The sequence below is a fragment of the Petaurus breviceps genome, unplaced genomic scaffold (assembly GCF_028583685.1).
Source record: "Petaurus breviceps papuanus isolate PSGF00001 unplaced genomic scaffold, PetGlider_PUasm1.0 77, whole genome shotgun sequence".
In the NCBI taxonomy this organism is placed as follows: Eukaryota; Metazoa; Chordata; class Mammalia; order Diprotodontia; family Petauridae; genus Petaurus; species Petaurus breviceps.
Genome location: NW_027186492.1, coordinates 4781009 through 4806988, shown reverse-complemented (window position 1 = coordinate 4806988; position 25980 = coordinate 4781009). Strand labels below are relative to the sequence as shown.

The window sequence follows — 25980 nt, the reverse complement described above, 5'->3', positions numbered from 1 at the left end:
TGGGATGGACAGTCCAGGATCCTTAATTTAAAAGCCTTGGGAACAGCAGTGTCCCCCAAACCACCAGACCTACTTCTAGCCCAACCCTCACCTCTCCACAGCTTCTCTATTCCTGGTAATATCACAGCCATCTCTCCAGTCTTCTCCAGTCTTCCAAGTTTGAAACTTCTGAGCCCCACTACCCCAAGTTTTTCCACTCTCCATCACATTCATATCAATGAGTCATTGAGTATTCATCAGTCTTACTTACTAGGTGCCAAACACTGTGCTAAATTCTTATCTGATCAACTGCCAAGTCTTCTCCCTTCTTTCTCCCCACTCACCCAGCCATTACTTTAATTCAAGCCTTCACTGCCTCTTGGCTTGCAATGGCCTCCCATTTGGTCATTTCATCTCTCCCCCTCTTATCATCCTCCACACAACTTCTAAATTGATATTCCTAAAGCACATATCACTCTTCTGCTCAAGAAAGTTCAATGGGGGTGGCTAGGTAGCGCAGTGAATAGAGCACCAGCCCTGGAATCAGAAGGATCTGAGTTCAAATCCAGCCTCAGACACTTTACACTTACTAGCCGTGTGACCTTGGGCAAGTCACTTAACCCCAATTGCCCTGACTTCCCCCTTCCCTCCCCCCCCACCCAAAAAAAGAAAAAAGAAAGTTCAATGGTTCCTTATTACCTTGAGTGAAAAGAAAAAAAATAGACCCAATAATAAATTCCTTGGTTTGGGTACTTAAAGCAACCATATCACTCTTCTGCTCAAGAAAGTTCAGTGGTTCCTTATTACTTTGAGTGAAAAGAAAAAAAAAGACCCAATAATAAATCCCTTGGTTTGAGTCCTCTACAGTCCTCCAGCCTGCCTTTCAAGCTTTCCTGAACATTACTCCCACTTCATATATTCTACATTCCAGCCAATTTCTTATCTCCACACCTTTGCACAGACTGCCCTCCATACCTAGAATGTCCCCCATGCCTCCTTACGTCGTGAGTCTGTGAGGCTGAATTTGAACTCAGCTCTCCCTGAACTACCTTGGTGCTGAGCTCCATCAGCTCCAGCCTCTAACAGCCTCTAGTGGAGGCTTATGGAGATCAGTGGATTTTTGAGGCATCACATGGCACATTCAAGTGAAGATCTGGTCACAGTGATATAATCAGGAGGCATGAAATTGTGAATTTGTCTGCATGATGGAGTAGAAGGAAGACTGGCTCTGTAGTCAGAAGAAAGACCTGGATTCGAATCCTGTTTCTGACACTCACAAGTAACTGTATGACTTTAGACAAATCACTCATCCTCCCTATGCCTCACTTTCCTCATCTGTAAAATGATGGGCTTGGACTAGCTGGCCTCAGAGGTCTCTTCCAGCCTATGATCCTGTGATCCCTCAAATGATGGGGGCAGAGCAAGGTTTTGGAAATGGCCATGAGTGACAAGAAGCCCTGGTCCTATGAGTCAAGAGGAGGCATGAGAGAAGGACTAATTAGTGCCAGCCTTGGAGAGAGGGCAAGAGATATGATGCCTTCAGGAGAAAGCTAGTTTTCAGTTACACTTGGTCATTGTTTGGGCCTTGCTCAGCCCAGAGTGAATGTAAATAGTAATTGTTTCTGTTTTGGCCAGAAACCCTGAGGGTCTTCCCCATCTAGATTTTTCTTTTTTTAACTATATAAAAGAGGCCATTTTTTTGTCTCATTTCTTACCTAGCTTTAATCACTAAATTTTAGTCAGACTGAAACCTGGGAGAGACCTTAGCTTAAAAAGACCAAGGTCCCTTCACTGCACCCAGGGCCATCTCCAGTCCTCCTGATCTATATCTGATGGTAACCTTCAAAAGTTTGGCTAAAGAAAACAAACAGATAGTGATATACAGTTATTTCATTTTACTCCCTTAAAACTAGTGAACTTATACAAGGAGTTAGAAGCTAAGTTCTTACTGCTGAACGGAAGAATGAGAAAGCTCAAATACCTTTTAGAACCATCCCAATTCAGGGTGGCTGTGTCACACAATTTTATGATCTCTATATGTTTACTATCCATATCATGAGAAAGGAAGTTTCTTGGCTGTAAATACAAATTGACAAGACAATGGACGGAGCAGGGTCTCAGGATATCTCTGTTTTCCTCTCATATGGAGTATGTCCCAAGATAAGGGGAAATCCCACTTCCAGCCTTATCTGGTCTCTGGAGTTGCTGACACAGGAAAAGGTATTTTTAAAGCAAAGCAAAGCAGTCTGTTTGATGAATTCAGTCTTTGGCCAAAAATATGATATTTAATGATTATCACTGACCACTGGGCCCAGATGGCTCTGGAAGAGATAGTGAGGCTGGTGACTTTGCACAGCCCTTCCTCACTTAAATCCAATTCACTTGGATGTCATGGTATCACCTTTCTGATGTCATGGCCCTCTTCTAGAAAGAAGGACAAACAACAATAGTTTTCAGTTAGCAAAAGGAAAAAGGAATGTAGGATCAAGAGGTCAAGGACGAACACTAGAATAGGAGAAAAAAGGACATTCCGTAGGGCAGAGGAGATAAAGGAAGTGGGAGGGTGAGGCCAAGCAGGCTACAGATGAGTATTATACCCAGGGAAAGAATTTTCACCTAGGCAGTAGGAAGTTCTAAAAGACAGAGATTAGGGGAGCCAGGGTTTGGGGTTTGTTAAAGCCATAGGGCAGGAAAGTACCAGTAGAAACTGCTAGTTGACACAGTAGACAGGTACCTGATAGGTCAAGTCATTTAAACAGCCTCAGTTTCCTCATCTGTAAAATAGAGATAATAATAACACCAATGAGTAAGTATCTGAGGCAGAATTCAAACTTTTTTTTTTAAGCAATCAGGGTTAAGTAACTTGCTCAAGGTTACATGGCCAGTTATTTCTGGGTGTGGTGCTGAGTGTCTGAGCCCAGATTTGATCCAGGTTATCCCGACACTGGAGCCAGTGCTCTTACTCACTGAGCCACCTGGCTGCCCCTAAGCAATTGGGGTTAAGTAACTTGCTCAAGGTTACACGGCCAGGTGTTTCTGGGTGGGTGCTAAGTGTCTGAGCCTGGGATTTGATCTCCAGGTCATCCCAACACTGAAGCCGGTGCTCTTACTCACTGTGCTACCTGGCCACCCCTGAATTCAAACTCTTAAACCTAAGATTCTTTTCACTATGCCACCTAGCAGGATTAAGCAGTCTTTTTATTATATTATATATAGCTATATATATAATATATATATTTTATATTATAAGTCTCTCAATTAAGCCAGTGACTCCTTTCTCTTTTCATGGGGGCTACTTTTGCTTTGTCAGGACCCCTAATTTCTGGCTAATGAAGCTTTTATGAAACAAACTTAATAAAAACCCCAGTTACAGAGGCATCCCACAGTATCTTAGGCAATCCCACCCAGAACCAGATAACCTATAATCCTCCTGCATCTTGTTGAGATGGTCCCTGAAACTCTTAGGACTATGAAACATCTAATTCAATTCCTTAATCTTACAGATGTGGAAACTAAGGCCCAGGAATATAAAGTGACTACACCTAGGATCACAAAATAGTAAATGGCAGAATCAGGACTGGAATCCAGGTCTGCTGACTCCAAGTTCATTTTTTCTCTTCTCCATCATGTTTGTGATAAAGGAAGGGGTGGGCCTGTCTGTCTAGACTCCATTTCTCCCAGTTCTACCACTGACCCTTTCATCTCTGTCTAAAAATGTAATGAGATAATCTTACAAAGTAGTAAATTTTCCTGTAATTGGAATTATTCAAGCAATGGCTGGCTTATCTATCTGCCAAAAGTGCTAGAGACTAAATTGATTGTTAAGGCCCCTCCCAAATCTAAAATTTCTATAATTCTGTGACTTCCCACTTTGGGTCTTCTTGTCCTTTATAGATATAAATATAGATATCGATAATAATCATAGTAACAACCTATACAAATACAGACAAATAATATAAAAAATAAAATCTAAGCTAGCTATATTTTGACACTTTGAGACATGTATGGACATTGCTATAGCTCATAATAGTTCCGGGCCTTTTTGTTTTTGTAATCTCAGTGCCTAGTACAGCGGGAGGTATTTCAGTCATTTTTCAGTTGTGTCCAACTCTTTGTGACTCTATTTGGGGTTTTCTTGGCAAAGATACTGAGTGGTTTGCCATTTCCTTCTCCAGTTCATTTTACAGATGAAGACACTGAGGCAAACAGGATTAAGTGACTTGCCCAGGGTCACACAACCAGTAAGTATCTGAGGTCAGATTTGAACTCAGGAAGAGGAGTCTTCCTGACGCCAGGCCTGGCGCTCTAGCCACTGTCACCTAGCAGCCCTGGGAGGCATAGGGTAGGTGTTTAATAAATACTTTGTGATTGACTGATAAATTGATCCTTTTTCCATGCAATTCTAGTCCATGTCCTTCCATCCAAACATACAAATGGAAGGCGAATCTTTGTAAAAATCAAATAAAATTAATTTTTAAGAAATGGATTGGTATGTCAACCCATACATTTTGATAAAAATACGTTTTTTTAAAAAGTCATAACAATGACAGCATATTAACTGCGTCCCCTTCTAGTCTCTGCTCCATCTGTCTACTTAGAAAGTTTTGTTCTCATTATTTCCATGTAGGCAGCGTGTGGGTTGTTTAAAATCTGCATTTTGAGTTCTGTCTCCCTTCATGTCAGTATTTCCATATTTCTCCATATTCTTCCTATTCATGTCATTTTTTGGGGAAGAGCAATTATGTTCCATCATAATTAACATTCCAAAATGTATTCAGTCATTCTCCAATCCTTGGATATTTAGGTTGATTCCTCTTTGGTCACAATTACAAATAAAGCAGCTATGAATACTTTTGTAAAGACATGCCTTTTTTTCCCTTTTCAATTGTATCTTAAGGTAGGAGGGTGGATTAGTTAGAGTGCTGTGTTTGGCTTCAGAAAAACATAGGTTCAAATCCATCCTCCCTGGGCAAGTCACTCTATAAAGCCTCAAGCCATCCCCTAGGATTGATCTACTAAATCATAGACCTACTGAGGTTGCACTCTGTATTAGTGGAGGGAATTCTCACACCTGGAGTTGGTGAAGAAATGTGTTATTAAAGAAAGTACCCAGGCCAGATGTTTCCTATGCTGGTGAACCTTCTTCACACCCCTCTTTTCTAACACCCTGGGATACAGTCCTGTCCTCTGGCTTGATGGCATTTATCAGCATTGCCTGATAAGCTCATTTATCACACACCTAGAGTGAATTTGAAGGCCTTTGCAAAATGAGAGGAGTGGGCTGCATGATTTCTAAGACTCTTTCTAGCTTGCAGTCTCCATGAGCCCCCTCGATGAGCCCTATGAGATGCTATGCCAGCTGCCAGTGCCAGTTGCATTAGGTAACATCTCCATTTGATGCCACCTCCTAGGGGTCTCTTTGCCCAGAATCCATTCCCCTTCAGCCATCTGCCCCTGGAGCAAGGTAAAGAGGTAACTAATTCCCTTCCAGCATTCTCATGCCACCCTCTTCTCCTGCCGGCAGTGGGAGAGGCAGGTGGGGGAACAATGCCTCCTGTGTCCTGCCTTTCCACCAGTCTGGCCCAAGGGGAGGGACAATGGCCTGGCTTCAGCCCTGGACTCTCTGCTTTGGCTGTCCCTCTCTACCCAGCTGCTTCTCCAATCTGCCGAAAAAAAACCAAACTACTCAAGACAGGCTTCTCCCTTCTCCTGCCCAAGCCATCACGAGGTGAGGACCTATCCCTAACCCCTAACCCTCATCCCAATTCAAACCAGGGTCTTATATCCAATTATTTCAGCCATAGGGTGGGCATCAGGCTGGGAAAGGACTACAGAGGGATTTGGACAGTCAGGTATTAGGACTTGGGTGCTAATACCATAGAGACCCTGCATGGGCCAAAGGAAACCCTGAACAAGGATGGGATAAAAGGGATGTTGGGCACCTTCTAGGGCTGGGATCCCCTAAGTAGATCACAATATACTGATAAATCCCCATTCTAATTCTTAATACCACATACTTCTCTCTCCCCCATCCCTTCTCATCTGTAAAATGAGGCCTCAGTTTCCTCATCTGTAAAATGAGAGATTTGGGCTAGATTGGGGAGGAAGAGTTCATCTTTTTTGCATAGACCCCTTTTGTAATCTTAATCAAGTCTATGGACCCTCAGAATCATACTTTTAAATGCACAAAATTAAATACCTAGGATTATAGAGGAAACCAATCAGATCGAAATACAGTCATTAGAATACTAAAAATCCCAGGTGAAGAACCCATAAATTAGATGATCTCTGAGGCCCCTTCCAGTTCTAAATCTATGGCTTATTGATTTTATGATCATTTTCTACAGTTTACAGGGATTCTTTTTAGGGAAGATTCTTTTCCTCAAAGCTTTGAGGAACTGAAAATTATCTCCTTATTAAAAAAAATTTTTAAGAGTATGGGAACCCCAGTCTTGTGAATCTGTCTGCCCCACCCTCCCTAGCACCTAAGATAGGAAGAAGGTTCCCTCTCACTCCCCTTGGCAGGAGCAGTAAGACAGTGTAAGCTTGCCCAAGATCACCAGGTGGTGAGTCTCCCCAGCATAACTCCCAACATGGACTCAGAATATGAGCAAGGCCACGTTCGTAAGCTACAGGCACAACACATGAGGGTGCAAGAAAAAACCTTCACCAACTGGGTCAACAATATCTTTCACCATGGCAAGGTAAGTATTTCTGTCCCCCATCCCCAGCTGTATCTCTCTCTATCAATGCACTCCTTCCTTTTCTGCCACTTCCTAGCTATATGACTTTGAGCAAGTCATTTAATCTGGAGGAGGTTGTGGTCCAGGGAAAGAGCACTGGCTCTGGAGTCAGAGGAGCTGGGTTCGAATCCTATTTCCCACACTATCTTGTGACTTTGGGCAATTCATTTGGCTTTCCTGTGCCTCAGTTTCCTTATCTGTAAAATAAGAGAATTGGACTAGATTACCTCAAAGTTCTGTTTCAGATCTAGTTCTGTGATCCTAGGATCCATGTTTCAAATCTGCCCCCCTTCCCATAGGAAAATGTCCAGCCTCTGAAGCCCTGCCCCTTGGGATGCCCTCTTAGGGCCGATGCCCACTGTACCCCTTTCTCTCCCCACAGGAATCCCAGCACTGCCATTGAGTGTGTTGGTTGGAGGGAGGCAAACAAGGGAGTAGACAAGCCTTCCCAGGGCCCAAGATGCTCTGTGAGTCCCTGGAGTTATAGAGATAAAGGCTAGCCTAGGCTGATTGTCTCTGCTTCCCCCTTCCCAGGCTGGCATCAAGATCCAGAATATGTACATTGAGCTGGGAGATGGCACTCACCTGCTGAAGCTGCTTGAGCTCATCTCTGGGGAGGTGCTGCCCCCGCCCAACCGGGGACAAATGCGTGTGCATTTCCTGGAAAACAATAGCCGGGCTCTAGCCTTCGTGAGGTCCAAGGTGAGGCCAGAACCCCAGAGACTCAAGAGTGATCATGACTGTGATTTCCTGAACTCAGAGCAGTAGCTAGCTCTGAGACTTGGAAGGCAAAGAAAGATGGAGAACAGCAGAAATCAGGGGCAATCCCACCTCCTCCACCATCCCCCCCCCCACCTTGACAACACAAGTGTAGCTTTGAGAATACTTCAAGTCACATCAGGAAAGAATGATCTGAATTTAAATTGGAGTTTAGATTTATTAATATCTATTCTAAGAGAGAACACTTTGTCAGGAGGGTTACTTGGCAATCCTGACAGCTGAGTGCCAGATGTTTGAACTGTGGAATGCAGGAGGGAGGAAAGGAAATGGGGCATTCTGTAAGGGAAGGCAATGCTGAATAAGGCCAAGAGGAGGATAATTATAATAAACCATTTATACAATGCTTTAAAGTTTGCAAAGAGTTTCAGATGCATTACCTCATTTGGTCCTCATGATAGCCCTTAGAGGTGAATAGTAGCCAAAGGACTTATCAGGGCTTCCCTATGTACTAGGCACTTATGTACTTAGTGCTGGGAATACAAATACAAGCAGAAAGACAGGGCCTGCCTTCAAGGAACATGCCTTCTTCTAGGAGAAGACCGCAGGTAAAAGGAAACTCAAAAGTGGAGTGGTGAGGGGGGCACGCACAGGGGCATGGTAGAGAAAGGTCAGAAGGGCAGGAGTGAAGCCTGGGGAGGAATACAGGCCAGGCTGGCCTGGGCACTGTCCTTAAAATGGAAGATCTGAGAGGAAACAGCCAATCAGAGGAAGAGGCCTCTGGGTTAAAATGTGTTTCTGGGGTGAGAAATCTAGGGGTGAGGAGGCTGTTGTGGCTGGTAGAGAACATCCTGAGAGTAAGGAGTGGAGCCTGGAAAGGTGATTATGCCTATTTTTACATATTAGGAAACTGAGGCTCAGCTAACTTAAGTGAGTTGCCCGTGATCACAAAATAATTGCTTGAATCAGGATTTGAACCCAAGTCTTTCCTAATTCCAGGTCCAACTGTCTTTAAAAATGTTTAAATTTTATTTTTTATTATGACTTTAACAATCATCAACAAATATGTTATCTTTTACTATGCAATGATCAAGAAAGAGTGTCTGTAGCACTGTGGACTTCTGTTATCTACAGGTTTTTTTTAAGCATATATTAAATTTAACACAGTAGTAACAACATTACCCTTTTTCTAGCTTTCTTTCTGAAGTTCAAAACTGCTAGGACTTATTTTAAAGAAATAACAAATGTGGTATGATTGGCTTCAGGAAATAGCTATTGGAAAAGACTGGAAAGGAAGGGAGGAGAAGGATTTGACTATGGACTGACTATATATCCAGGAATGGGATGGGGAGTGAGGGAATAAAGGAGAGCAAGAGAGAGAAAGAAAAAGAGACAGAGAGAGAAGAGACGGAGAGAGAATAAGAATTTGGAACAGTACAACTGTGCTGTTCCATGCAACAGTGTCTATTCATAGACCTTGTAAGAGCCACAAGTACAATAGCAAAGCATTTAATTAAAGCCTTAAAACCATGTAAATAGTAATTGAGAACTAAAAAAAAGTTGTTGTTTAAACAGCAACTTTGTAAGGCAGATAGAGCAAGTAATTCCCATGTTAAAGATGAGAAAAGCGATGCTTAAAGGATTACTTGCCCAAGATCTCATGTCTATTTAGGATTAAAACTAGGATTTTTAACCCAAGTCTCTTGACTCAAAAGGACTCAACAGTTAGTGTTTTTTCCACTACATCCTGAAATGAAAAGAATGATGGGAAAGAGGCAGGATTGGCCAATGAGGATGGGGGATTAGTGTGTCCCCCCCTTCGGTGGTTCCTCCTGAGTTCAAATCCAACCTCAGACACTTACTAGCTGTGGGACCCTGGGCAAGTTTCTTAACCATGTTTGCCTCAATTTAAATACATATATACACATAATATATGTGTATTATTCAACACATGGATCCCCTAAGTTCTGAAAGCCCAATAAGTCTCCACTGCTCCTCCACCAACCCCTTCCCATCAGGATCCATCATGACTCCTCCTGTAAATGACTCTACAGGTTCCAGTGCCCCTAATTGGTCCAGAGAACATCGTAGATGGGGACCAGACACTCATCCTTGGGCTCATCTGGGTCATCATCCTGCGTTTCCAGATCTCTGACATTTCCCTGGACAAGGTACCACTCAGACCCACCTCTCTGTTCTCCTCCCCCCCCCGCCACTTCTCCTTTCCTGGCCTCCATCTCTCCCTGGTCACACCTCCCCTTTCTCCTTTTTGAACCTTATGTGGACGTAGCTATTCCATAGCCTGATGATGGAAGTCTGGCTTCTGCCACTTCCTCCCTAGGCCCCCAGACTCACACAGAATTCGGCTCCTTTCCTCTTGTACCCCAAGGACAAAAGAGAAAAGAAGCACCTGTTCGTAGATGTTGTTATTATTTGTGTCGTTATGTTCTGTCATCTGCATAAAAGTTTGAGGTAGACTTCAGGGGAGAATATATCCATTAAGTCAAGGCCTCTTTCAATGGCTTATGGGAAAACTGTTTTGACTGAGAACTAAGGGGTGACCCCTGAGCCTTAGTTATCTACCTCATTTTGAGAAGCAGAGGATTGGGGATAGAAAGCTGGATTTGGAGCCCAGAAGACCTGGGTTCAAGGCCCATTTCTGATACATACTGTATATGTGACTCTAAGCAAGACACTTGGGGGCAGCTAGGTGGCACAATGCATAGAGCACCAGCCCTGGAGTCAGGAGGACCTGAGTTCAAATTCAGACTCACACACTTACTAGCTGTGGGACCCTGGGCAAATTTCTTAACCATGTTTGTCTCAAATTTACATACATACATACATACACATAATATATATCTATATATGGTAGGATATATAATGACATATATGGGTATGGGTATGTACATACATACATGTGTGTATACATGTATTTGTGTATGTATGTGTGTGCATGTATGTATGTGGCAGGATGTGAACCTAGGTACAGTGGCCTAGAGTCAGGAAGACTCCTCTTCCTGAGTACAGATCTGGCCTCAGACACTTACTAGCTGTGTGACCCTGGGCAAGTCACTTAACCCCAACTGCCTAAAAAAAAAAACCTCTCCATACCCCAAGGCAACTCTCTTGGACTCTTAATTTTTTGTGGGAGAAACTGGGAGAAGAATGCTTCCCCTTTCTACAGTGATGCTAGGCAAGTCATTTAATCTCTTTCTTCCTCAGGCAACTTTCTAAGACAAGGATTCTTACCTTTCTGTGTGTCATGGACCCCTTTGCCCATATAGTTTAAAGCCCTATGGACCTCTTCTCAGAATAATGTTTACAAATGCATAAAATATAATGCAGAGAATTACAGAAAAAAATTAAGTTCATGGACCCTGGATTAAGAAAACTTGTCAGGGCGGCTGTGGTGCAGTGAATAGAGCACGGGCCCTGAAGTCAGGATAACCTGAGTTCAAATCCGGCCTCAGACACTTAACACACACACACACAAAACTAATCGTGTGTCCTTGGGCAAGTCACTTAACCCCAATTGCCCTACCTTCCCCTCTCTAAAAAAAACAAAAAAGAAACCGTCATAAGATGCAGTTGTTGTTTGTAAGCATTTTCTCCTCTCCTAACAATTGGTTCAGAGAAGTTCTGGACTGTTACAGTCTAAAGTCTGTACTCTGATTTGCAAGACAGTTACCTACCTGCATTGGCAGAAGAGGAGCTTGTCCTTGGGAATTCTCTGCACCAATGAAATCACAGGCCCACCCCCCCCCCAATCATTCTCCCCTCCAAAATATGGATATTACTCTTTAAATATTACATTTTAAGATTTAACTACTTACATTTTTGTATCACCAGGTTCTCTAATCCTAAATCCTTATCTATGCCAGGAATTCAGCCGGGATCTCAGTTCAAATAGAAAGGAAGAAATATTTGAGGTGGCTACGTAATGGGATAGATAGAAGGCTGGGCCTGGAGTTAGGAAGTGCAGAGTTCAAATCCTACCTTAGATACTTACTAACTGTGTGACCTTCAGCAAATGCTTTAACTTCCCTCATCATCAGTTTTTTCATGGGGATAATAATAGCACCTATCTCATAACGTTGTTATAAGAACCAAATGAGATGGTAATAATGACTAATATTTATATGCAATGCACTTTTTTTGTTTGTTTGTTTTTTGGAGGGGGGAAGACAAGGCAATTGGGGTTAAGTGATTTGCCCAAGGTCACACGGCTAGTAAGTGTTAAGTGTCTGGAGCTGGATTTGAACTCAGGTCCTTCTGACTCCAGGGCCAGTGCTCTATTCACTGTGCCACTTAGCCGCCCTGTGCAATGCACTTTTGCAATTATTTTCTCATTTGATCCTCATAACAAGCCTAGAAGGTAGGTGTTGTTATTATTTCCCATTTTACAGGTGAGGAAACTGAGGCAAACAGAGGTTAAGTGACTTGCCAGGGTCATACAGCTAGTAAGTGTCCAAGGCCAGATTTGAACTCAGGTTTCTTGACTCACTGCCCAGTGCTATATATACTGTATCATCAGCTGCCTCCAATATACATGTTGAATATATAATATATGTAAAGTACTTTGAGGACCTTGAAGTTTTCGTATAAATCATTACTATTAGTAATAGTGTTATAAAGTACTGCCAAGCATAAGACTGGGGGAGGGGGAAGAGAAGAGGGATGTCCTCTCTGACCCCAGGCCTGCTCCCCCCTCCTCTGAGCTCATTCCTGTTCTACCAGGAGGAATTTGGGGCCAGTGCTGATCAGCTGTCTGCTAAGGAGGCATTGCTGGTCTGGTGCCAGCGGAAGACAGCTGGCTACTCCAATGTGAACATCACGGACTTCTCTCGCAGCTGGAGCGACGGGCTAGGCTTTAATGCCCTCATTCATGCCCACAGGTCAGAAAACAGGCACCCTGTTCTCCCACTTTCTTTCCACTGGCCCGATATAGACCTCTGCCTCCTTCTCATTGAACTCTAGGACCATTTTTAATTCTGTCAGGTCTAGGAATAGGCACTGAGGGCAAGGAGGAGGAGGGAAAGCATGCCTGGGAAAATGCCTAGCTCTCTTTGAAGGCCAGCCGGCCCTCCCCCACTTCCCTCATTATACAATCTGGTCATTGGGTAGAGACTGGTCATGGAGGCAGAGGCACAGGGGACACCAGGATAATAACAGCTGATGTTTACATAGTACTTTAAAATATTGCAAGCATCTTACAAACATCTCATTTGAGCCTCGCAAAAATCCTGTGAGGTATTATTATCCTCATCTGCAAAATGGGTAGAGTTTAGAGAGGTTAAGTCACTTGTTCATGGGCATATAGGTAGTGTCAGAGATGAAAATGGAACCTGGACTTTCCCAGCTCCAAATTCAGTGCTCCATCCACTATGAAATGAGGGAATAGTTAGCATAGAAGGGGCAAGGAAGGGCAGGGCCAGTGGGGGAGTGATCAATATGTGAGTTCCTGGCTCCCAGTTCAATCTTGTGGGCTAGCTCTGCCCTGGGCAACACCGTGAACCTGGAAAAATTTGTCTTTGGCATTTTTCTCAGTTTCTCCCTCAATTGAAGTCCAGTCTTCAAGGAAAAGTTTTGTGACCACTCATCAGGTAGGGTCGCTAGGTGGAGCAGTGAATGGACTGTTTGTTGGACCTAGAGTCAGGAAGACCTGAGTGCAAGCCTGGCTTTGGATGCTTATTAGCTGTGTGACCTTGTTCTAGTCACTTCAGCTCTCTCAGGCTCAGTTTCCTCATTGCAAAATGGAGATAACTATTATCTATCAAACAGCAGAGGGCTGTTGTGAGGCTCAAATGAAAACACATATGTAAAATGCTTTGCAAACCTCAAAGTGCTATAAAATGCTAGCTATTATCATTCTTATTTTATGGGAGGGATTCTTTTTCAGGTACAAATTGGACTAGATGGCCACCTAGGTCTTTTCCACCTCTGAAATTTTGTGATTCTATGATAGAGTAATTTAATTCATGCTTGGGTAGGCAGAGAACTTATCTTTACTATTAATTTTATAGGAGAGCTTATTTTTCAGGTATGAGTTGGCCTAGAGGGCCACCTAGGTCCCTTCTAACTCCAAAATTCTGTGATTCTGATAGAGTGACTTATCCCATACTTGGGTGGGCAGAAGGGCATATATATGCCCCGCTTGACAAATGGGTAGGCTATTCTAGGCCCAGGCGAGCTCAGCTGGGCTCTCTCCATAGCCCTCCTGTCCCCCTTCTTGGGCCCTGGCATTCGTCATTCCCTAGGTCACAATCTCCTGCCAACCTCCCACAGGCCTGACCTGATCAGGTACAGCTCCCTGCGGCCAGAACACCCCCTACACAACCTGGAGAATGCTTTTGAAGTGGCCCACAGAGATCTGGGCATATCTAGGCTGCTTGACCCCGAGGATGTCGCTGTTCCCCAGCCAGAGGAGCGCTCCATCATGACCTATATCTCTCTCTACTATCACTATTTCTCCCACCTACACCAGGGACAGACTGTCCAGAAGAGACTGTCCAAGGTCAGTGTGGAAGGGTGGGAAGATGGCTATAGGAAATGGGGGGGGGGTAATTGCTCAACTGTGCCCTTCCCCCTCCTCCCTTCACTCTTCCTCCTCAGCCCTGAGGTCACTAATTCCCTAAGAGGATTGCCAGGCAGTACTGTGGCAGAAAGTAAAAGGGAGAGTCAGCAAGGGCAAAGGCCCACTTTGGAGTGAACGGGAAAGGGGAAAACCCCTCTCTGAGCAGAAGCCATGAATCTTTTTGGTCCCATCAGCTGCTGGGGGAGGTGGCAGAACATGAGGCCTGGGGCTGCTATTGTCAGGGTACGTGTCCCTTGGGGACATTTGAGTGAGTAGCCTTGAGCTGCTGGAGGAGGGGAGGAGACAGAATAGGGAATAAGTGGGGCAGAGAGTCTGTATGGGCAGGGAAAGGATCAGGGATGCCAACCTCCACAGATGAGGGAGAAGGCAGGGTCAAGTTCCTTTCCCTTCTTCCTAGCTGCCCTCCCTGTGCCTGAGTGAGGGTAGCAGTAGGTGACCTTGTAGGACAATCGAGCACCTGGTCTGTGGGACAGGTGATGTTTTTAAAATGTTTGCATTGCAAGAGTAGGAGAGAGTCACTGTGGGAGTGGTCGTGTGGTCCTCGCTGCAAGGGCTGAGCGAGCCATCCTGAAGAGGACAGCTTGCCCCTGCCCTCAGCCCAGCCCAGCCCAGCCCATTCATTCCTGACTTTTTCCTTCCCTCTGTCCCAGATCCTGCAGCAGCTACAAGAGACAGCCAAGTTACAGGCTCAGTACAAGCAGATAGTGTCAGACCTGCTGGGCTGGATCACCGAGCGGGTGGCCCAGCTTGAGGAGCGACGTTTCCCGGACACCCTGCCTGCCATGCGTCAGCTGCTGGCTGCCTTCGCCACCTTCCGCAAGGAGGAGAAGCCCCCTCGGCTAGAGCAGCGAGGGGCGGCCGAGGCGCTGCTGTTCCGTCTGAGCACTGCCCTCCGGGCCCAGAACCGCCGGGCTTTCCTGCCCCCCGAGGGGTTGGGGCCTGGGGAGTTGGCCAGGCGCTGGGCAGCGCTGGAGAGGGCTGAGGCCCGCCGGGAGCAGGCCCTACAGCAACAGCTGCTGAGGTTGGAGAGGCTGGAGACGCTGGCCCGACGCTTCCTGCGCAAGGCGGCCCTCCGGGAGAGCTTCCTGGTGGAGGTGGAGCAGGTGCTGAACCAGCTGGGCACCCCAGTGCCCAGCTCTGCCCAACTGAGTGCTGCTGTCCAGAAGCTGGGGTCACTGGAGGCAGATGTGCTGCCCCAGGAGGGCCGCTTCCAGGCCTTGGCTGAGATCGCCTCCTTCCTGCAGCAGGAGCACTACCATGGCTGCTCAGATGTGACCCGAAGGTGAGGGTCCTTTCCTCCCTCCCCCAGCCCACTTCACCCTGACCTCCCCAGCCCTCAGGGTCCCCTCTCCAGCCCCCCACAAGACCACAGGGGAAACCTCCCCAAACACATTTCTAATAGACGGCTAGGAAAACTCCCATAGACATATCTCTCCCAGGGATGCCTGAAATTCATACTCACTCAGCAGCTGTCTGATCCAACACATACCATAAGGGAATCCTCACTAGGGTACCATGACTCTTTCACCATTCCTTTAACATTAGCACCTACCCTCTAGGTCAACTCTCTTTAAATTAAAATACCTCTGAAAGAGGGTAATCCATTAAGCTTCTTACATCTTTGTGAGAATGATTTTATTAGAAGAGACACTGCCAATAGATGCCTGAGTCTTGTCTCAGAAGAAGAATTCTTAGTTTTTTTATGTCAAAGGCTCTGAACCCTTCTCAGTAATAGCTAGCTAATAATAGTAGCTAACATTCATATAGCGCTTATTGAGGCCAGGCACTGTGCTGAGCACAACTGTGATTCCATTTGATCCTCACAACTATCCTGGGAGGTAGGTACTATTATTATCCCCATTTTACAGGTGAGGAAACTGAGGCAAACAGAGGTTAAGTGATTTACCCATGGTTACATAGCTACTAAGTGTCTGACATCACTTTTGAACTCATATCTTCCTAACTCCAGGCTCAGGGCTCTATCTACAAAATAAAATACATAGAAACATAAAAGAAACTAATTATATTAAAATACAGGTATCAAGAGATTTTTAAAACTCAAATTCTACTAAATAAAATACATAGAAATACAAATGAAACTGATTATATTAAAATACAATTATCAAGATATTTTTAAAAATCAAGGTCACAGACCTCAGGTTATGAACCCCCTGTCTTAGAGGAAGGGCATATTTAGTGAGAAGGCCCAGAAATGAGGGCCTAGGATGCAGAACAAATTATATCCGTGACGGTTAGGACCACTCTGCCATGATGACATTCTTCAACACACACTAGCTGACCAATAAGAGCCCCAAGGCAGGTGTAGACCAGTAAGACCTTTCTATCTGCATTGTCTAATTCATCCCTCATCTCATCTCTAGTGTAGTGAATAAGTGAATGGATAAGTCAATGAAAGAAAGGAAAAAAAAACATTTATTAAAGGCTTACTATATTCCCATGGGGGAATTTTTTAAAAAAAGCAGAAATTGGCCCTGTCTTATTTCTAATAAGGAGAACATGTAGGTGATTGGTGACACATATAGGTGATTGGTGACCAGGGAAGGGCATTTTTGGTTTGGAAAGTTACAGGTTTGGTTATAAGGTAGCAAAATAGTGTATCCTTTCCAGGAACAGTGGCAGTACAGATTTGCCTGTGGTTCCAGAATTGGAAGGGGGTGGAGTAGGGGACTCACCACTTAGGTGAAGGGGGCACTGAAAAGTAAAGTTATTGCTTGGTTACACCTGAAATAAGCAGGCCAGGTGAGACCCTCATCAGTCAGGACAGCTGGGGACCAGAAGAAGGGTTTTGGAGTTGGTAGAATTAAGACATCCAGAGCATGAGGCAAGATGGCAGGTGAGAAAATGACCCAGGTGGAAATAAGAAAGGATTTGGTCTGAGGGATTTGGGGGGTGGGAATGACATGAGGTTGGAATCCCAGTTTTGTTACTGCTATGTGACCTCAGCCAAATTACTTAACCTCTCCGGGCCTTTGTCCTAAGGACTGACTCATCTGATTCTGATTCTCAATTTACAGACGAGGGCTTGACGTAGGCATGGCAAGGGGCACAAAACAAGGGGCAAGGCTCCTCTGACTTTTGGGGGGTCATTCCCAGAGTCCCTGGGGCTACCAGCAGTACACACCAGGCCCTCTCCACTCCCATACCTAGCTCTGGACCCAGATGGCTTCCTCTTGCTCCCACCCCTCCTCTTGTATCCTCTCCAGGCAGAAGGAGATCTCTCAGCGCTGGGAGCGGCTCCTTGGAGGGCTTCATGAAAGGAAGGAGCATCTGGCCAACTCTCAGGTGGTGCTGGGGCTGCTTCAAGAGGTCGATGCAGCTGATGAAGAGCTGAAAGAGCTACAGGTCATATCCAAGGAACGCAGCCCGTTAGGTCCATGGTATTTTGGCAACTAGGTTATGCTGTGGCTAGAGTGCCAGGCTTAGACTCAGGAAGACCCAAATTCAAGTCTGACCTCAGGCACTTACTAGCTGTGTGACCCTGAGCAAGTCACTTATCCCTGTTTCCCTCAGTTTCCTCATCTGTAAAATGAGCTGGAGGAGAAAATGGCAAACTACTTCAGTATCTTTGCCAAGAAACCCCCAAAATGGGTCACAAAGAGTCAGACATGACTGAAATAACTAAACAAAATTTAGAGCACTGAATTAAGAGGCAGGAAGACCTGAATTCACAACCTTTCTCAGACACTCACCAGCTATGAAACCCTAGGTGAGTCATGTAACTGCTGTGCCTCAGTTTCCTCATCTGTAAAATGGGAATAACAACAGGACCTACCTTATAGGTTTGCTATAAGGATCAATTAAGGTAATATATGTAAAGCACTTTGTAAACCTTGATATAATATACAGGGTGTGCCAGAGGTCTTAGTATACTTTTAAGCTAATACAACTTAAAATCCCAAACCCTAATAAATTCATAAAAATACTAATATTGTACCTCAACCAAAAATAAAAAATATCGATATAGCACTCTCAGCTAATAGGACTTTAAAAGAAACAGCAAGATTTTTGGAATGCCCTGAATAAGTATTAGCTTTGTTATTCTGCTCTTATTAATTATTCCAACAAGAACCAGGATATTGCCCTGGGCACGGTGCTGTTACACCATCGGCCCCAGGGTCACTCGCTGGTCCTCACTCTCGTATGGGGTGCATCACCTAACTGAGGCACTGACCCTGGGGGCAGCAGTTGGGGCTGGGAGCCCCTTGCTGGGCACTGCAGTGACGGTGGCTGTCCGGCCCCAGGTGCTGGCAAGCTCGGCGGTCTGCGGGCAGCACCTAGCCGAGGTGGTGGAGCTTCTGCAGAGACACGAGGTGCTGGAGGCACGAGTCTCCTCCCAGAGTGCCCTTGTGAGTCACCTTGTCCAAAGGACCACACAGCTGAGCGCTGATCCAGGCCCCCACCTGGATGGGCTGCAGATCCGAGCCTGGGGCTTGTCACAGGTCTACCAGAGCTTGGTTTTACTCATCAGAGCCAGGTGAGAACCCATTCTCCACCCATTCCCCTATGGAGACCTGTTAAAAGACCTCAGCTTGAAAAGGTCCTGGTCTCCCATTGCATCCTGGGCCATCTTCAGTTGCCCTGATCTGTATCTGACCACTGGACCCAGATGGCTCTGGAGGAGAAAGTGAGGCTGGTGACTCTGCACAGCCCTCCCTCACTTCAATCCAATTTACCTACAAGTCTTGGCATCACCTCCCTGATGTCAGGGTCCTCTTTGAAAACAAAGGACAAACAATTCTGTCACATTCTTTTTTTTTTCTTTTTGGAGGGGGGAAGGCAAGGCAATTGGGGTTAAGTGTCTTGCCCAAGGTCACATGGCTAGTAAGTGTTAAGTGTCTGAGTCTGGATTTGAACTCAGGTCCTCCTGACTCCAGGACTGATGTTCTATTCACTGGGCTGCCTAGCCGCCCCAACCCTGTCACATTCTTGACCAACCTCAGAGCTCCCTATTTCTCATCTAAAGCTGGTCTGGGATGCTGAGAAACATGCCACCCCGCTCAAACCAATGTCAATGCCCTAAGCATCTCTCCCTCGACTCTTCTCTGTTCCCCAGTGGCATTTCCCTTCCTGTCTCCAAGGCCTTCAACAAGAGATGCGACCTTTCTGAGGGTGGGCCGGACTGCTCTATCCACATATGGGGCTCCATTCTCTCTATTGGCAGCTAGGAGTTGGAGTCAGGAAGACTTGAGTTCAAATTCTGCCTAAGACACTTACTAGCTGTGTAACCCTGGAGAAGCCCTTTAACCTTTCTCTATCTCAGGTGATTCTGTAAAATGAGATAATCATAGACCCTACTTCAAATTATACATAAAGTGTTTTGCAAACCTTGGAATGCTATTCTATTGTTATTATTACTACTGCTGCCTCCTAAGCCCCCTGGACTGGCCTTTCTCCCAGGCGGGCCCTACTGGAGCAGGCCTTGCAGCAGGCTGAGTTCCTGAACAGCTGTGAGGAAGAAGAATCCTGGCTCAGAGAGAGAATACAGCTAACTCAGGTGGCTTCCTTCGGTCGGGACCTGGGCCAGATCACAGCGTCTCTATGGAAATATAAGGTGCTTGCTCCAGTCTCTACCTATGGTCCTCCTAACTGCCTTAATCTCCCCTCTTTCCTCTTTTCTGGTCTCACTGTGGACCCTGCCCCTCCTTTCACTTTCCTTTTCTTCCTTCCTCCATCCCTTTCCAGCTCTGTAATCTCTTGTGCCTCATGCCTCTGTCCCCTGAAAGGCAGTAAATTCAAAGTCCACCTGAGATACTAGCTGTGTGGCCCTGGGCAAGTCACCTAACTAACCTCTCTGTGCCTCAGTTTCCTCATCTATAAAATCTGTAAAAGAGCAGAAACCTCACAAAGGGGTGAGGATCAAATGAGGCAAAGAGAATATAAGCCCTGTCTCAAGGCCCATTGGCATGGGACTCTGTCCTTATTGATGGAGATGAATTCCCTGCCACTCACGCAGGGCAGGGCAGAGCTGGTGAAAGGGAGAGCATTTCAGTTCTTGGTCAGTCACCTTTGGGACTCCTCAAGCTTCAGGGATCTCCAAGTGTTGAATCACTTTGGCTGCTTCTGTCTTCCAGTGACTAGAGAGAAGATGGAAGAGGCCAACCCCGCTTCAGACCCCATTTGGGATTAAAGATACTGGAGTGGTTGGCCATTTCTGTCTCTGGCTCATTTTACAGATGAGGAAACTGAGGCAAACAGGGTGAAGTGACTTACCCACGGTCACACAGCTAGGAAGTGTCTGAGGTCAGATTTGAATCCAGGTTTTCCTGAATCTATCCACTGCACCACCTAGATGCCCTTATACCTTCTCTGATTTTCTGTTTTTCTATGGTTTGGATAAGTAGATTTCTTTGCTATTTGCTGTATGTTCATTATTTGATGGGAGAGGAGTCAAACCATGGAGTCCTCCCTCCCCCCCCAATAATGACAGAGGGATAAGAAGTTAGATTGAACCTGATCATATTATTCCCAAACTAACAATATTTAAGGGAGCAGCTGGATATAATTCTAACCCTGTAGCTCCTGTCTCTGAGAACGGAGTGGCAGCTTCCAGCCCCAACTTCCTGCTCCAACTCTGGCAATAAGAAGGGTAGGGGGATCTTCCAAACGTCATTAGGATCATAATTAGCAGCAGCACTTTGCCCCTTCCCCACCAGGCCCTCATTTCTTCTCCTTCCTCCCTTCCCCATTATATCATCTGACTTTTCACTTCTGCATTGTCTCCTCTACTGGGTCAGGCCCTGGAGACTGAAGTCAGCTCCCACCAAGCAGTGTGCATGGAAATCACAAGGAAGGCAAAGGAGTTGAGTCCCCATGGCCACCCAGGCCAACCAGACCCACGGGAGCGGGCAGAAGCCATCCACAGCCAGTGGCAGCACCTCCGCGACAAGATGGCAAAGCTCCTGGCCCGTCTCCAGGCTGCCCTGCTCATCAAGCAGGTACAAGGCTTTGGAGAAAGGATGGGAAGGGTGGGAGCCCTGGATCTCTCTTTCCCAATTGCTGCCCTCCACTCCAAACTGTAGCTAAGAATTCTTATTCCAGAGGAAATTGTATTTGGGGTGTGTTGAATAGAGAATAGTCAAATTCAGGTGCAGTCCAGGAGAGAGGGCAACCATCAGCAGTGTGGCCAACAGCACCGGCCCTCACAGTTCCAAGAAGGAGGCACAGGGGTGAGAGAAGAAAGACTTTAGGGAAAAGGTCACTATGGCAGAAGGACCCTGGGGCTGGCATCCTCCTGCAAAGCAAAAAGGCAAAAGCAGGCGGGCCCCTTGGAAAAGAACTATTCCACCATAAGGAAGCACCTCTTCCATGTTGGTGGCCTCTCCCTCTATCTTTTGAGTTCCCCCCACCCTAGTATTTTGCAGATGTGGGTGAGGTAGAATCGTGGCTGCAGGAGCAGCAGTCCCTGTTGGCCAGTGAGGACTATGGGAAGAATGGGGCTGGCGTGGCCGTCCTGCTCCAGCGGCACCAGCGACTGGAGCGAGAAGTGTGGGCCTGTGGGCTGGAGGTGAGACGGCTGGAGGAGCAAGCACAGACTGCCGCCACCCAAGCTCCGCTCATGGTAATCACTCTGGAGCTGTTGGGATGCGATCAGATCAAAGGCCCCGGGGAGGACTGAAAAATGATCTCAGAGCTACAAACTGTTCACAGCAGAGCAGCCTAATGGAATGGATTGGATTGGAAGTCAGACATTGTTGTTGTTCAGTGATTTCAGTCATGTCCAACTCTTCGTGACCCAATTTGGGGTTTTCTTGACCAAGAGACTGGAATGGTTTGCCATTTCCTTCTCTGGCTCATTTTACAGATAAGGAAACTGAGGCAGAGTTAAGTGACTTGCCCAAGGTCACACAGCTAGCAAGTGTCCAAGACCAGATTTGAACTCAGATCTTTCTGACTCCAGGTCCAGTGCTCTATCCCCTGTGCCATCTGGTTAATTCAAGTTAGAGGATTTGGGATCAAATCCTAGCTTTGCTTCTGATTACTTTTGTGAGGCTAGGAAAATTACCTCCCCACTCTGAGCCTTAGTTTCCTTATCTGCAAAATGGTTGGGTTGGACAAGATTATCTCTAAAGTCATTTTTAGTTCTAAATAGATGATCTTTTGATTCCAGAAATAATTGAAACATGATTCCTTTATTAAATCTTCTTCTGCCTCTGGAAGACTTGATATTCATATTCCACCAGAGATACTTACTAGCTGTATGACCCTGGGCAAGTCACCTAACCTCCATCTACCTTAGTTTCTTAGCTTCATCTCTAAAATGAAGTAGGAAAAAAAAAAATCCCTGTCCTTTAGGTGCAGCTAGGTGGCACAGTGAATAGAGCACAGGCCCTGGAGTCAGGAGGATCTGATTTCAAATTTGACTTCAGACACTTGATACACTTACTAGCTGTACGACCTTGGGCAAGTCACTTAACCCCAATTGCCTTGCCTTCTCCCCTCCAAAAAAATAAAATAAAATGAAAGTAATGAAAATTTCATCTATCTCACAAAAAGGTAAGGGGGATCAGATGAGAGCATGCAAACCTTTAAGTGCTATGTGCATGTGAGTTATTAGTTATTTTATCTATTATTAATTATTTTCTCACACCTTATATACAGCATTGAATTTTGACTGAAGAAAACCTAGGGCTCCCACCCATCCTAGCCTCAGACTTCTCATTAATAAAATGAAGGAATCAGACTCGGTGACCTCTAAGGTCAGTGACCTGCTCTAGAGCTCTGCTCCTGTGACCTTTGAATTCATCGTTCTTGATGGTCCACCTTACTTGCCCTTTGAGGCTTAGACTGAGCCTTTTCCTTTGCACCAGCAATTCTCCAAGTGTTACATGGGTTCCTGAGATCTCTTCAGGTGATCCTCTAGCTCAAAACTGTTTTCATAATGTACTAAGATGCTTTGGTCAGTCAATAAACATTCACCAAGTTCCTACTGTGTGCAAGTACTATGCTAAGCAACAGACATGCAAACAGAGTCAAAGGACAGTCCCTGCCCTTGGAGGAGCTCCCAGACTAATGGTTTGTTTTGAAATATGGTAAATACCAGTAGAAATAATTCACATAAAGCAATAGGACCTCACTGGTCCTGTTGTCCAGGACCAATGGACCTGCTGGTTCAGGAGCATTGAGGGTCAGTAGAGAATTTCTAAGCAAGGCAGGAGAAAGTGTACACCCCTCCCCACCAGATGCCAGCCCCTTGGGCCAGAGCCCAGTTCTCTACACTCTGCTTAAGTACTTAAATTATTATCCCCAAAGTATTCAACACCTTGTAAGGCACAGAGTAGATACAATATAACAGGATCAAAGATTTAGAGCTAAAAAGGACTTTTGAAGTTATTTTGTCTAAGCCCCTTTATCTTACAGATGAGGAAACTGAGGCTTAGACAAGTTAAGTGATTTCATGGCTCATGTCAGAGGTAGGACAGAGGCAGGATTTGAACCTTTGTGACTCTCAGTCCAAGGCTCTCTCCACTATGCCAACTAGTTTCTCTGAGGGTTTAATATTTTTTAACCCAATTACTTATAGCCTGTAGCTCCTCACCTTGTTCAGAATCTTTATACCACCAGTCTTCTGGGTAACGGATGAAGGGGGGCGGGGGGAGAGAGAGAGAGACAGAAACAGAGAGGAGGGAAAGAGAGGGGAGAGGGGAGAGGGGAGGGGTGGCCTCTCCACAGGTTTCAGCCCAGGAAGAAGTGGTGAGTGACAAGAGGCCTATTTGGAGCTCTGGTCAGAGTATCCCCTCCTCCAGGTGGAGAGCCAGGAAGGCTGGAATCAGATGGATGGGGATGGAACTAGGAAGACCCAGGGCTGGACACAGAACTCAGCAGCTTCAGCAGTGGCTGGCCATCAGGCCTGGGTCAGGATGCGTTTCACATACAGAGGTACCTGGGGTCGAAGAACGGGCCCTGAGGGTACTATGGGCTCCTTCCCCATCTGGTCAGAAAAGTGTGAGTAGAAAAACAGCCTCCTCAGCCTGACCCTGCCTAAGGCCCACATGTCTCTGCTGCCTCTGGAATTTGGGGGAGGGTGGGGTGGGGTTGGGGTTAGACCCCTGGAGACTAGAAAAATATGATGTCTCCCAAGGCTCCAATGAAGCTGATAACCCGTCTCTCACACTGCCTCAGGGCAAAAACCTGACTGGGGGTGTTCCTTAGAAATGTTCATCTCTAACTTTCCTTCAAGATGCAACTGGAGCACCATCTCCCACGAGGGCCTATCACCATCCATTCCCCACCCCCAGCTACTATCAATCAGTCAACATTGATGTGCCAAGCAGTGTGGCCAGGATAAGGGATACTCTCCCTCAACTCAAATCACTTGGCATTTATTTTGCCTTTTTTCATACATACTTATTATACGTGTACATGTTCTTTCTCTGGTAGAATAAAAAGCCCCCCAAGAGCAGTGAATAGCTCATTTTTGACTTCCTATCTGCATTACTTAGCATAGTTTGTGGTATATAGTGGTGCTTAATATATTCTTTTTTTTTTTTAAGCAATCGGGGCTAAGTAACTTGCTCAAGGTTACACGGCCAGGTGTTTCTGGGTGGGTGCTAAGTGTCTGAGCCCAGATTTGATCCCCAGGTCATCCCAACACTGGAGCCGGTGCTCTTACTCGCTGTGCTACCTGGCCGCCCCAGCTTAATATATTCTTGTTGTTTGGTTGATTAATATCCACTACTTTCCCTCTACACCAGTTCCCCAGGAAGGCAGCCACAAACTCCCTACCACTAACTAAAAGAGACTAATCTCCAGGGCAAGGACCATAGCAACACTTGGACTATATATGCTCACTTCAGCTCCCAGTACAGTGTTAGTTACATAGTCAATAATACTTGTGATTGTTTGATTGATTTAAAAGAGGGACTACTGACTCTTGGCTTCCCCTCCTCCCTCCACCCTATGCTATGCTCAGAACGCTTCTCTCTATAGGGGAGAACCTCACCTGGACCCGGGGAGACATCCTGGAGCTGGTGAACAAGACAAGTTCTTCCATGTGGAGGCTTAAGGACCCAGAAGGTTGCCAGGCAGAAGTGCCAATAAGCTACATCACAGAACTCGACCAGGTACGGCTTCAGAAGCCTCATTCTGTGCACCCATAGTCAAGCCAAGCAAATTCCCTTTTTGGTTGTTTCTAGAAATGTATGTCTCACAGAATGACCTTGGGGGGTTTTGTTTGTTTTTTGAGATAGGGCCTCCTTATCTGGCCCAGACTAAAAATGTAGGGGCTACTCATGGGTTCATTCTGACTGCTGATGGGCACCAGAGCTTGGACATGCTCCGCTCTCATGGCTCATGCCAATACTGGGGAGACTGAGGCTGGTGGATCACTCCAGCTCAGGATTCTGAGCTGCAGCAGGGCTAAAGGCCGTCTGGTCAGTCTGCTATAAGTCTGGCACCAATGTGGTAAGCCCTCAGGAGCTAGGCCATCTGGCTGATTAAAGATGCGCCAATCAGCAGTGGGATTAGATCCATGAGTGCTACTGCACGTCTGGTCTGGGCCAGAGAAAGAAGCCAGTCTCAAAAAAACAAACCAAAAAACCCAACCCAACCTCATTCTGATAGATGCATTTCTAGACATGAGGTAAGAGGGGATTTGCTTGCTTGACAATGGGTATTTGTTTTCTTTCTTCCTTTTGTTCAATTGGGAGAAAGGGATGGGAATGATTGAGAGGGAAAAAATAAAGGCTTGTTAATTGAAAACAAATTAATTATTTAGAAAGACTGGCATTCTGTCTACTAAACACACACACTTACACATGAAACTTCATTCTTCTGGGGAAGCTGGTCACTGGTCACTGGTCACATTAGCCCTCTGTCATCACAGGTGACATCACTGATGAATCCCTTATGTGAAAGACCAAGGAACCAGGGAACCAGGCAGATGCCCTCACGGCGATCTGTCCGCTGGGGCACCCAGGAGATCAC

The 25980-nt window shown here is 45.8% G+C and overlaps 1 protein-coding gene across 1 annotated transcript in view; it reads left to right on the top strand.

Annotated features, from left to right (window-relative positions):
- Window positions 1-6560: 6560 nt before the first annotated feature.
- The window catches only part of SPTBN5 (spectrin beta, non-erythrocytic 5), an 85693-nt gene continuing 66273 nt past the window's right edge, over window positions 6561-25980 (top strand). The window contains exons 1-13 of the mRNA XM_069105667.1: window positions 6561-6683; window positions 7257-7424; window positions 9494-9610; window positions 12180-12337; window positions 13728-13956; window positions 14688-15319; window positions 17262-17400; window positions 18300-18532; window positions 19456-19609; window positions 20793-20993; window positions 21410-21616; window positions 23802-24000; window positions 24985-25118. Coding sequence (XP_068961768.1) covers window positions 6573-6683; window positions 7257-7424; window positions 9494-9610; window positions 12180-12337; window positions 13728-13956; window positions 14688-15319; window positions 17262-17400; window positions 18300-18532; window positions 19456-19609; window positions 20793-20993; window positions 21410-21616; window positions 23802-24000; window positions 24985-25118 — 2682 coding nt within the window. The 5' untranslated portion in view covers window positions 6561-6572. The remainder of the gene's footprint in view (window positions 6684-7256; window positions 7425-9493; window positions 9611-12179; window positions 12338-13727; window positions 13957-14687; window positions 15320-17261; window positions 17401-18299; window positions 18533-19455; window positions 19610-20792; window positions 20994-21409; window positions 21617-23801; window positions 24001-24984; window positions 25119-25980) is intronic.